The sequence below is a fragment of the Pseudophryne corroboree genome, chromosome 9, assembly GCF_028390025.1.
Source record: "Pseudophryne corroboree isolate aPseCor3 chromosome 9, aPseCor3.hap2, whole genome shotgun sequence".
NCBI classification, from domain to species: Eukaryota; Metazoa; Chordata; class Amphibia; order Anura; family Myobatrachidae; genus Pseudophryne; species Pseudophryne corroboree.
Genome location: NC_086452.1, coordinates 284,154,197 through 284,167,143, shown reverse-complemented (window position 1 = coordinate 284,167,143; position 12,947 = coordinate 284,154,197). Strand labels below are relative to the sequence as shown.

At 44.1% G+C, this 12,947-nt stretch overlaps 1 protein-coding gene across 1 annotated transcript in view; it reads left to right on the top strand.

Moving 5' to 3' along the window:
* TXN2 (thioredoxin 2) overlaps positions 1–8,796 on the top strand; it is a 334,353-nt gene extending 325,557 nt beyond the window's left edge. The window contains exon 4 of the mRNA XM_063940325.1: positions 8,262–8,796. Coding sequence (XP_063796395.1) covers positions 8,262–8,378 — 117 coding nt within the window. The 3' untranslated portion in view covers positions 8,379–8,796. The remainder of the gene's footprint in view (positions 1–8,261) is intronic.
* Positions 8,797–12,947: the final 4,151 nt, after the last annotated feature.

Sequence of the window (12,947 nt, the reverse complement as noted above, 5' to 3'; positions counted from 1 at the left end):
GCCTAACATTACGAATCACATCGACATCGGAAAATACGAATTGGGAAAAGTCGGCAGCTTAGTGAATGATCGTATCAGGATTCAAAAAGTTGCAGTAAAATGCACCCGATACCATTTGAGTTCAAACACCCTTCAAAATGGCAAAAACACGAATCTTAGTAAATATACCCCCAGGTCGGGATCCCTCATAATTAGATTCTTATTGCCCTATCACTCTATTGAATGTAGACTTAAAGATTCTTTCTAAAATTATGGCCACACGTTTGAAATAATTTTTATCTACTATTATTTCTCCCTATCAACTGGGATTTGTTAGCAGACGCCATTCTGTAAAAGGGATACGGACAGCAATTGCATCCATAGTAGCTGCAAACTTTGTTCCGGATTCTCCTAACATGCTCCTCAGCTTAGACGCTCACAAGACCTTTGATACTTTATCATGGCCTTTTCTCTTTCAAGTATTATCTTCATATTCATTTCTAACCAAATTTATTAATTTCATTAAATTTCTCTATACTTCTCCTATGACCTCATTAATGGCACTCAAAGCAACCCAATAACTATGACCCGGGGAACTCGACAGGGATGTCCTCTTTTCCCTATTTCTCATACGTCCTAGAGCAGAGGTTCTCAAACTCGGTCCTCGGGAGCTCACACAGTGCATGTTTTGCAGGTAACCCAGCAGGTGCACAGGTGTATTAATTACTCACTGACACATTTTAAAAGGTCCACAGGTGGAGCTAATTATTTCACTTGCGATTCTGTGAGGAGACCTGCAAAACATGCACTGTGTGGGCCCCCGAGGACCGAGTTTGAGAACCTCTGTCCTAGAGGATGCTGGGGATGCTTCAAGAACCATGGGGTATAGACGGGATCCGCAGGAGACATGGGCACACTTTAAGACTTTGAATGGGTGTTAACTGGCTCCTCCCTCTATGCCCCTCCTCCAGACTCCAGTTAGATTCTGTGCCCAGGGAGACTGGTCACAAACAGGGGAGCTCTACTGAGTTTCTCTGAAAAAAGACTTTATGTTAGGCTTTTTATGTTCAGGGAGCACTGCTGGCAACAGGCTCCCTGCTGCGAGGGACTGTGGGGAGAGAAGCAGACCTACTTCTGTGAGTTCAAAGGCTCTGCTTTTTAGGCTACTGGACACCATTAGCTCCAGAGGGTTCGATCACTTGGTGCGCCTGGCTGCTCGTTCCCGGAGCCGCGCCGTCACCCCCCCCCCCCCCCTTGCAGAGCCAGAAGAAAGAAGCCGGGTGAGTAAAAGAAGACTTCAATAATGGCAGAAGACTTCAGGTCCTGAGGTACCGCGCAACAGTCGCGCTGCGCGCCATGCTCCCGATCACACAGCGGCAATGACAGGGTGCAGGGTGCATGGGGGGCGCCCTGGGCAGCATGGGGACCTGAAAGGACTGGCAAAAGTATATGTAAAGTGCCTAGGCACTCAATATAGACCCCCGCCAGTATAAAAATTTTAAATTGAGCGGGACTGAAGCGGGCCGGTGAGGGGGCGTGGCTTAGTCCCCACAGCTCTGACCAAGTGCCATTTTCTCTTTACAGAAGCTGCAGAGACGCTGGCCCTGACCTCCACACTGCTGTACAAGTAACAGGGTGCAAAACGGGGGGGGGGGGGGCACAGTGGATTTGGTGCTATTATCTATATATATAAAAAAAGCGCTAGCAGGTCTGAGGTGTTGTATGTAAAGTTTCAGTACCGGGTTGGGCACTGGGTTGTGAGCTGGCAGAACTCCCTCTGTGTCTTTCTAACAGGCTTTGCTGTGGGTCTGTCCGCTATAGCCCAGTGTCATTGTAGGTGTCGGTACGCGTGTGTCGACATGTCTGAGGTTGAGTGCTCTTCCCAGGAGGAGGCTGGAATGGGGACAGAAAAGGCCGTGGAAGTGACTGTGTCGGCACCGCCGACTGCTGAATGGGTAAATATGTTGAGTGTTTTGAATGCAAATGTGGCTCGGTTGACTAAGAGATTAGATAAATCAGAGTCTAAGAACCAGACATGGAGGAAATCCATGGAAGATGCACTGTCACAAGCTCAGACCCCTTCGGGGTCACAGAAACGTGCATTTACCCAGATAGCAAATACAGATACCGACACGGACTCTGATTCCAGTGTCGACTATAGTGATGCCAGATTAAATCCTGAACTGGCTAAGTGCATTCAGTACATGATTGTGGCAATAAAAGACGTGTTACATATCACGGAGGACCCTGCTGTTCCTGATACTAGGGTCTGTATGTTTAAAGGAAAGAAACCTGAGGTAGCGTTTCCTCCCTCTCATGAACTGAACGCACTCTTTGAAAAGGCTTGGGAAAATCCTGACAAAAAGGTGCATGTCCCCAAAAGAATTCCAGTGGCATTTCCGTTCCCCCCCTGGGGACAGGGAAAAGTGGGAGTCAACCCCCACAGTGGACAAAGCTCTATTGCGTCTGTCCAAGAAGGTGGCGCTTCCGTCTCCTGACACGGCAGCCCTAAAGGATCCTGCGGATCTTAAGCAGGAAAATACACTAAAATCCATTTATGTCACTTCACTATAGGTTCGCTACTCAGGCCTGCCCTTGCTTCGGCATGGGTGAGTAGCGCTATTGAAATATGGGCAGATAGCTTGTCATCTGAGATAGATACCCTGGACAGGGATAACGTGCTTTTGACTCTGGGTCATATCAGGGACGCTGCAGCATATTTAAAAGAAGCTGCAAGGGATATTGGCCTTTTGGGTCCAAGGGCCAATGCCATGGCTGTCTCGGCTAGAAGGGCATTGTGGATTCATCAATGGAATGCTGATGCTGACTCGAAGAAGGCTATGAAGTATCTACCGTTTAACAGTAGTGTCTTGTTTGGTGACGGCCTCACTGACCTTGTATCTACAGGTAGGTCGTCATTTTTACCTTATGTTCCTGCGCAACAAAAGAAAAAGCCCCACTATCAGAAGCAGTCCTTTCGGCCCAATAAATACAAAAAGGACGAGGATCCTCCTTCCTTGCTGCGAGAGGAAGAGGAAAGGGAAAAAGATCACAGGCTGTGGCAAGTTCCCAAGAACATAAGTCCTCCCCGGCTTCTACCAAATCCACCACATGACGCTGGGGCTCCTCTGTGGGAGTCAGCACCAGTGGGGGCACGTCTCAAACTCTTCACTGAGGTCTAGGCTCACTCGGCCCTGGATCCTTGGATATTAGAAATAGTGACCCAAGGGTACAAATTAGAGTTTCAAGACATGCCCCCTCACCGATCTTTCAAATCGGCCTTGCCAGCTTCTCTTCCAGAAAGGGAGGTGGTATGCGCTGCGATACTAAAGCTGTGTCAAAATCAAGTCATTGTCACGGTCCCCCGTCGCAACGGGGGGAGGGTTTTTATTCAAGTCTGTTCGTGGTGCCAAAGCCGGATAGCTCAGCCAGACCAATTCTGAACCTAAAAGCCCTCAATTTCTTTCTAAAAAATATTCAAATTCAAGATGGAATCTCTCCGAGCAGTGATCTCCAGTCTGGAGGAAGGGGATTTTATGGTGTCGCTCGACATAAATTACGCCTACTTACACGTTCATATATATCTTTCACTTCAGGTTTACCTGAGGTTGGCGGTTCAGGATTGTCATTACCAATTTCAGACATTGCCATTTGGTCAGTCCACGGCTCCGAGGATTTTCACCAAGGTTATGGCGGAAATGATGGTTCTCCTGCGCAAGCAGGGAATCACAATTATCCCATACTTGGACGATCTCCTCGTGAAGGCGAGATTCAAGGAGCAATTGCTGAAAAACGTTGCGCTCTCTCTGACGATTCTGCAACAATATGGTTGGCTCCTAAACTTGCCAAAATCACAATTGGTTCCGACGACACAGCTGTCGTTCCTGGGTATGATTCTGGATACAGAATTACAGAGAGTCTTTCTTCCAGTGGAAAAGGCTCTGGAAGTACAGAACATGGTAAAACAGATTTTGAAACCGGCAAGAGTGTCGATTCTCAGACAACATAACAGCAGTGGCGTACATAAACCGCCAGGGCGGAACAACGAGCAGAGTGGCAATGGCTGAGGCCGTGAAGGTTCTTCGCTGGGCGGAAAGACATGCCAGCGCTCTGTTAGTGGTCTTCATTCCAGGAGTCGACAACTGGGAAGCAGACTTCCTCAGCAGACACGATCTCCATCCAGGAGAGTGGGGTCTTCATCAAGAGGTCTTTGCAGAAGTGACAAGTCGTTGGGGAATTCCTCAAATAGACATGATAGCGTCACGCCTCAACAAGAAACTTCAGAGATATTGTTCCAGGTCAAGGGACCCTCAAGCGGTAGCGGTGGACGCCCTAGTGACACCGTGGGTGTTTCCGTCGGTATATGTGTTCCCTCCACTTCCTCTCATTCCAAAAGTGATAAAGATGGTAAGAAGAACAAGGGTTCAGGTGATACTCATTGTTCCAGATTGGCCAAAGAGGGCCTGGTATCCAGATCTTCAAGAATTACTCATAGAAGATCCCTGGCCTCTTCCTCTACGGGAGGACCTGTTACAGCAAGGACCGTGCGTGTATCAAGACTTACTGCGGCTGCGTTTGACGGCATGGCGGTTGAACGCCAAATCCTAGCCCGGAAGGGTATTCCCAGTGAAGTCATTCCCACACTTCTTCAGGCTAGAAAAGAGGTAACGGCAAAGCATTACCAACGTATTTGGAGGAAATATGTGTCTTGGTGTGGATCCAAGAAGGCTCCTACGGATGAGTTTCAGCTGGGGCGTTTGCTCCATTTTTTGCAAGCAGGTGTGGATGCGGGCCTAAAGTTGGGCTCTATTAAAGTACAAATTTCGGCTTTAGCAATCTTCTTTCAGAAAGAATTGGCCTACCTTCCAGAAGTTCAGACCTTCGTGAAAGGTGTGCTGCACATCCAACCTCCATTTGTTCCCCCTGTGGCACCGTGGGATCTTAATGTGGTATTGCAGTTCCTGCAATGTCATTGGTTTGAACCTTTACGTAAGGTTGAGTTAAAATTCCTTACTTGGAAAGTAGTCATGTTGTTGGCCTTGGCATCCGCAAGGCGGGTATCGGAGTTGGCGGCTTTGTCTCACAAAAGCCCCTATTTAATCTTCCATGCTGATAGAGTGGAGTTGAGAACTCGTCAGCAATTTCTGCCAAAAGTGGTTTCATCATTTCACGTAAACCAGCCTATTGTGGTGCCAGTGGCTACTGATGCCTTGGCGGAAACGAAGTCTCTCGATGTGGTCAGAGCTTTGAAAATCTATGTCGCAGAACGGTGCAGATTAGGAAAACAGAGGCTCTGTTTGTCCTGTGGGCTCCCAACAAGATTGGGGCTCCTGCTTCCAAGCAGACTATTGCGCACTGGATCTGTAACACGATTCAGCAGGCTCATTCTACGGCATGATTGCCGTTACCGAAATCGGTGAAAGCCCATTCTACCAGAAAGGTGGGCTCATCCTGGGCGACTGCCCGAGGGGTCTCGGCATTACAGCTTTGCCGAGCTGCTACTTGGTCGGGATCAAACACCTTTGTGAAGTTTTACAAGTTTGATACCCTAGCTGAGGAGGACCCCTTGTTTGGTCAATTGGTGCTGCAGAGTCATCTGCACTCTCCCGCCCGTTCTAGAGCTTTGGTATAAACCCCATGGTTCTTGAAGCATCCCCAGCATCCTCTAGGACATATGAGAAAATAGGATTTTAATACCTACCGGTAAATCCTTTTCTCTTAGTCCGTAGAGGATGCTGGGCGCCGTCCCTGTGCGGACGCTATCTGCAGTACTTGTTTAATAGTTATTGCTTGTGTTACACAAAGGTTGTGTTTCGGTTATGGTCAGCCTGTTGCTGATTTTGTTCATGCCGTTGACTGGACTGTTTGCTAATGCCATGTTGTACAGCGTGTTTTGTGGTGTGAGCTGGTGTGTGTCTCACCCTTAGTTTAACAATAAATACTTTTCCTCAAAATGTCCGTCTCCCTGGGCACAGTTCCTATAACTGGAGTCTGGAGGAGGGGCATAGAGGGAGGAGCCAGTTCACACCCATTCAAATTCTTAAAGTGTGCCCATGTCTCCTGCGGATCCCGTCTATACCCCATGGTTCTTGAAGCATCCCCAGCATCCTCTACGGACTAAGGATTTACTGGTAGGTATTAAAATCCTATTTTTTTTTATCTAAAGTTTGTATCCCCTTAGATTGATTGATTCCTGGCCAATTTTGAATGGTATTGAAATAGGCGAGATAGAAATTAAAGTTACCACTTTTGCAGATGATGTCTTGATATACCTTTCAAATCCCAAATCATCTTTACGACCTCTCTTGCACCTCTTGGATTCATTTGGACCCGTCTCTGTGTTCATTGTTAACTTTGATAAATCACAAGCAGTGTATCTTTAACAAGGATTTGTACATACGAAATGGGCTGCATCTCTTTCTCTTAAATGGGCTAAAGGTCGCATGTCATATTTGGGTATCATCCTTCCTAAAAATATTACTCGTTTGTATAATTACAACATAAGTAAAATTATAGCTGCACTGACTTCAGATCTGAAGAATCTGAGCCATCTCCAGCTTTCATATTTAGGACGAGCAAATCTACTGCAAATTATTTATTTCCCCAAATTGTTATATCCATTACAAGTCCTCCCTATTATTTTATCCAGATCAGATGTTATATCTATCACACGATTGTTCTGTAATTTCATATGGAATAATAAAAGGGCTCGAATAGGCATGATTAAATTATATCAAACAAAAGGGAATGGTGGAATTAACTTTCCGGATATATTGACATATATCTATGCCGCCTTATTTTGATACCTTAAAGATTGGCTAACGACCTGCCATACCGATATCAACGTTTCATTAGAACAAAATTTTATACCCCAAACTTCTTTAGTAGCTTTTTTACATGTGATGGATAATGTGATTCCCCCTGAGATTTTGACTAACCCACTCTTAATGCCCACGAGAAAATTTTGGATAATCTTACGACATAAATATAAAGTGAATCCATATGCTTCAATCCACCTACTATTTATACATAATCCGAACTTTCAAGATGGAATTGCATAGAGGTTTTTTTTTTTTGGTTGGGCAAGAGAGGGCTACGTACAGTAGGACAATTGATGCATGCGACTACAGGTAAGCCTCTTTCTTACCCTGAGGCTGTGGCAAAATTCCCTGTGATCGGAGGATCGACTTTCTCTTACCTACAAGCCCAACACTATGTGAGTAGGGTCTCTGGCCTTCTCCTAGTGGAGGATAGGGATAACCCCCTGGACAAATCACTAACAATACCTTCCTTAACCAAATGGGCGATATCTACAAATCAGAAATATCTTAGAAATACCTTGGAACATGCAAATATGCGAACTGTCATATCCCAATGGTTGATACACTTTCCTTCTGTAACAATTGAAAATTTATTGAAATAATTAGAATACTCAACACATTTCCAATAGCTAAGTTCTCAGAAATGTTCCTTAATTTATTTTACCGCGCATATATATTCCCAGCTAGAGGGTATCAAATGGGACTTCTAGAGAGTTCGACATGTCTCAAATGTTCCCATGAATCGGCAGACCTTTTTCACTGTTTTTGGGCATGTCCATATATAAAACTATTTTGGCTACAGGTTGGTCGCTTTACCATGGAACATTTAGTTAATTTTGGTCCATTAACACCAGAATGGGCACTTTTTGGAATACTGCCGGCTAATGTTCGAATCTCTAGAGGAGTACGGAAATTATTTTTGGCGGTATCATCTGCTGCGCGTAAAACTACTTTACAATTGTGGACTCAAAACACAAGACCTTCCCTTACACTCTTTTAGGAAAAACTATTTTTTATATTTCATATGGACTGGCTAGAGGCCACTTTGCAAAAGTAGTCACGTGTCAAGAAATTTTTCGAATCATGGGAAAGTTATATTGAGACTTTACCGACATTTACTTAAGACTCAGTGAAATGTTTCCAAGGAACTTTATGGTATGAAACAAGGGTTGAATTAGAGGACCCTCCGTTCTTACTTGATAATTTGGCATAATTGCTCTTGGTTTCAATACCCAATATTAGTGGAATATGCTAAACACTGTGACATGTGAGATATAACTTGTCTTACTTATGATACCAACACAGAAAAATATGTTTTAGACTACTGCAAATGATTATTAGAATTCATGTTGTGAAATTGTTTTATTGAAGCTTCAATAAGAAAATAAGAAATTGTTAAAAAAAAAAAGTTACAGTTGCACTTTATGTAAATGTCTTATGGTGATCTGATTCTTTTTGCAGGTATCTGCTGTACCCACGGTTATTGCTATGAAAAATGGTGATGTTGTAGATCAATTTGTAGGCGTAAAAAATGAAGACCAGCTGGAGGCTTTTCTCAAAAAACTAATTGGAACATAATTATTTGTAAGGAGTTTGCAGCCCATATCTGGAACATAACTGGAATTAAAAAATCAACACATGATTACCTTCTTAAGGCCTGCTTAGGTTTTTCTAGCCCACGTCTCTATTCCATCTACTGTACTTCATCTCATTAATATTATTTTCATTGTTAAAACTGCATTATTATATATTAAGGACCCCTTTGTGTATGGTACATTTTTGAGCATCTCTTCCCCTGATGCCGTTCCTTTCACTCTTAATACCTAGATAATAAGAATACCTGTATTTAAGTACACTGTTTTATAATGTCCTTTATACTCCAGTAGTATAAAGACTTGAGTAACATATTTCTAAGACTAAAATTAACATACACTGTGATATTTGATTATTTGAGTGGCAAATGGGCATGGAGGAATAAAGAAGTAATTGTTCTGTATTCTCATGTGTTTTATTTTGTGTAAAACAAAACAAAGTATTTAGTCTAAAGGTCCATACACACGGAGCGATATAGTTGCGCGATTTTGACTATAAAGTTAGTGCATATCGCTCTGTTTACTCAGCCAGCGATAGCGATGCGCGTCCCCGCCAGGTCGCTATCGCTGCTAAAAATAGACTGTGCAGGCAAGTAAATTTTGGCTAGGTCGCTGGAAAAGAAAAAGCATCCCCTTGGTTAAATGAGTTAGCCAAAATCACTCATAGCCAAAATCGCTTGCACATTTAGTCAAAATCGCTGGAAAAGTTAGTCAAAACCTCCTATTGCCAGTTCAAGAAAAAACAGTCAAAATCTCTCATAGTTAAAATCTCTCCGTGTGTATGCATTACAGTTTACTTTGTGTAAATATAATTGTGTGTGTGTGTGTGTGTGTGTGTGTGTGTGTGTGTGTGTGTGTGTGTGTGTGTGTGTGTGAACTATTCACCAGTCTAAGAAAGCACTTACCCAAAAAACATACTCTTTGTTACTACATCGGTCTATACTGTGAATATTGTAGGATCCTACAGTGGCTCTTGCAGTACTTCTGATTATTAATAAACAAAAACATGAAATTCATATGACATTTGTCTATTGTGTTGAACAGTTTATACATTCTACACCTATGTGCATTCATTTGTATAATATTGTAAATGCATACTATGCATACTTTGTGAACAAAGTGATAACATTTCTTAGTTCTTAATTTTGGTTATTGGATGGAATTACCTATTAAGGGGCCTATTTATGAAGCTTTTTTTTTTTACATAAAAAATACGCAAAATAACTCCTGGTGCCGTTATTGCACAGATCAAAAGAGCTGCCTTCCCCAGGGTAATTGGTCAAAAAACCCTCATATAGAAACAAAAAGAGAAAAACAACGGAAAGCGCTAATTGATCTGTTTATAGATTTTTATTTTATATTTTATACAAATCCACACATATATATCTCTATCCTAAATACTGGCCAGCATCAAAAAAGTATGTGTGTGTGTATAGATAGATAGATAGATAGATAGATAGATAGATAGATAGATAGATAGATAGATAGATAGATAGACTTCTAAAATGTTTAATATAATAAAACAATATTATTCTAATAAAATGCTCACTACAGTTTTATCTTCAATCTGCTATAAATAAGACAGAAGCAGCTGTACTTGAACACTAAAAGTCTCCAGTGATACTTTGTACCACCTGAGTACTGTGATAAGCTCCCTAATATCTCCACATGCGTATTGTTAGTAAAAAAAAAAAAAAAAACATGCACTGGAAACTGATGGTCATATATTCACTGATTTTGTTAGTATTTGCCTGTGATTAGTTCTGTATCACACTTCACAATTAGGGCATTCATGCATAGACATGCAATATTAGTATGCAAAGTTAGTGTTATGATTCCAGCACTCCTGACCGGAGGAGATTTTATGACAAGGACCAGAGCGCTGGAATGGAATGCAGGTAACGGGAGCAGGGAAGACTAGTTGCCCCTGGCGCCCTAACTCTATTGTCTCACCCGTGCTATCAGAAATCCCCTGCGAGACTATGGTTTCTTGAGCCCCTGGCAGCCACGTTTGAAGGGCGGATTATGTCTGCCCAACTCCGGTGCCCCCCGGTCTTAGTGAGAGACAAAGGGAAATCCGAGGCAGGATGATAACAAGAGGACCTCTGACTGACAACAGGCCAGGGGCAACAAGCTAACTAACAAAAACAGAAGTATGTGCGGAAACCCGCCAGGGAAAAGGACAACCAAAATCCACTTGTCCAATACTCCTACCCAGCACCGCCGGATACCAGAGTGGACCTGTGGAAGCGGAACCCTCCGCAAAATGCTCCAAAACACAAATAATAAATAATAAAGCGGACAAGCCGCAACACACGGCAAGGCCGCGACTCACGAACACCACTGGATGTTATATGGTGATTAGTCAGGACTCCAGGAATAAGATGACAAACTTCCGAGTTCAGGACTTCCGAATACTGGAATGACCGGATACAGCAAGACTGGAACAGACTCTCAGCAAACAGAAACAGCATGCAGGAAGCTATTACCGGCGTCTGTGAGAAGCCCTGGGAGTGTATTTAACAAGGAGTCCTCCAATCAGCTGCCAAAAGGCTGATTAGAATAAATGCCGTGCAGCTGCCTTGCTGCAAGGCCAGAGAGCAGGAGAATACATTAACTCTTAAAGCCTAGCAACGGGGAACACGGTCCGCCAGTGGCGTCCCCGTTGCTAGGGTCCGTGCGGCTCAGCGCGCCCGGCGTCCAGCGTTGCCAGGGAGCCGGCGGCTGTCCGCGTACGGCGTCCCTGGTTGCTAGGCGCCGGGCCGCACCGACGAGCGGACCCCGGCGCCTAACAGTACCCCCCCTTGAGGGGTCAAGGAACCCCTAAAGCCAGGCTTCCAAGGAAACTCCCGAAAAAATGCCCTCTTGAGCCTTGGGGCATGAAGATCCTTATCCAGGACCCAGGACCTTTCCTCTGGACCATAACCTCTCCAGTGAACCAGAAAATAAAGCCGGCCCCTGGACAACTTGGAATCGAGAACCTTCTCCACCAGGAACTCCTGTTGTCCCTGTACATCCACTGGAGATCTTCCCTGAGAGATCTTCCGAGGAAATTTATTGGAAGAAATGTATGGCTTCAACAGGGAGCAATGAAACGTTTTACCAATCCGAAGAGATTTTGGTAAACGTAACCGGAAAGCAACTGGGTTAACTTTTTTAATGATATGAAATGGTCCAATAAATTTGGGTCCCAACCTAGCTGAAGATTGTCGAAGTCTAATGTTACGAGTCGACAACCATACCCTATCTCCCAACTTAAAATTGCAAGGACGTCGGAGCCGGTCAGAAAAATTTTTCTCACGAAAGGCCGCTTTTCTGAGAGCAAGGTGCACTTTTTTCCAAATGGCTCTGAGATGGGAGGTTAAGGTTAGCGAGGAAACTGAGGAATGTTGAAAAAAAGAATTAGCTCTGGGGTGAAAACAAAAAACTGAAAAGAATGGAGACACGTTGGTGGAGGAATGACAAGAATTATTGTAAGCAAACTCCGCCAATGGAAGAAACTCGGACCAATCATTCTGGAGTTTGGCTGAGTACAAACGCAAATACTGTTTCAATGATTGGTTAACTCGCTCGGTTTGCCCGTTGGACTGTGGGTGGTAACCAGATGTTAATGACAATCTCATCTTTAATGAAGCACAAAAACACTTCCAGAATTGTGCAACGAATTGTGGACCCCGATCAGAAACAATATCAGTGGGCAACCCATGAAGTCTGAAAATATGGCGGAGAAACAACACTGCCAATCCTTGGGCAGATGGCAGTCGGGGAAGGACAATGAAATGAGCAATCTTGCTAAAACGGTCTACTACCACCCAAATGACTCTGCATCCAGCTGAAAGGGGAAGGTCCACCACAAAATCCATGGAAATATGAGACCATGGCCTGAGAGGGACATTCAAGGGCATAAGTTGCCCGATAGGCAAGGAACGGGGAACCTTATGCTGTGCACAAACCTGACATGAAGAAACAAACTCCTTAACGTCTTTAGAAAGACCAGGCCACCATACTGAGCGGGAGACTAACTCCAATGTCTTAGAGATCCCTGGATGCCCGGAAACTTTGTTATCATGGAACTCAGTCAAAACATTAGCTCTCAGGAACTCAGGGACGTAAAGACGACCAGCAGGAGAATTTCCAGGAGCTTGGTGTTGAAGCTGTTTTAACTGGGTAAATAAATCTTGTGTGAGGCCTGCCCAAATGACTGAAGATGGAAGTATGGGAGTAACAGGACTGTTATCATGAACCGGAAGAAAACTGCGTGACAGAGCATCTGCCTTGGTATTCTTGGAACCTGGCCTGAAAGTTATAATAAACTTGAAACGAGTAAAGAACAAAGCCCAACGAGCCTGCCGGGCATTCAGCCGCTTAGCTGATTCGATGTATTGCAGATTCTTATGGTCAGTCAATACTGAAATGGTATGTGTTGCTCCCTCCAGCCAATGCCTCCACTCCTCGAAAGCCCATTTTATTGCCAGTAGTTCCCGGTTACCAACGTCATAGTTGGATTCAGCGGAGGAGAATTTCCTAGACATAAAGGCACAAGGATGTAGTTCCT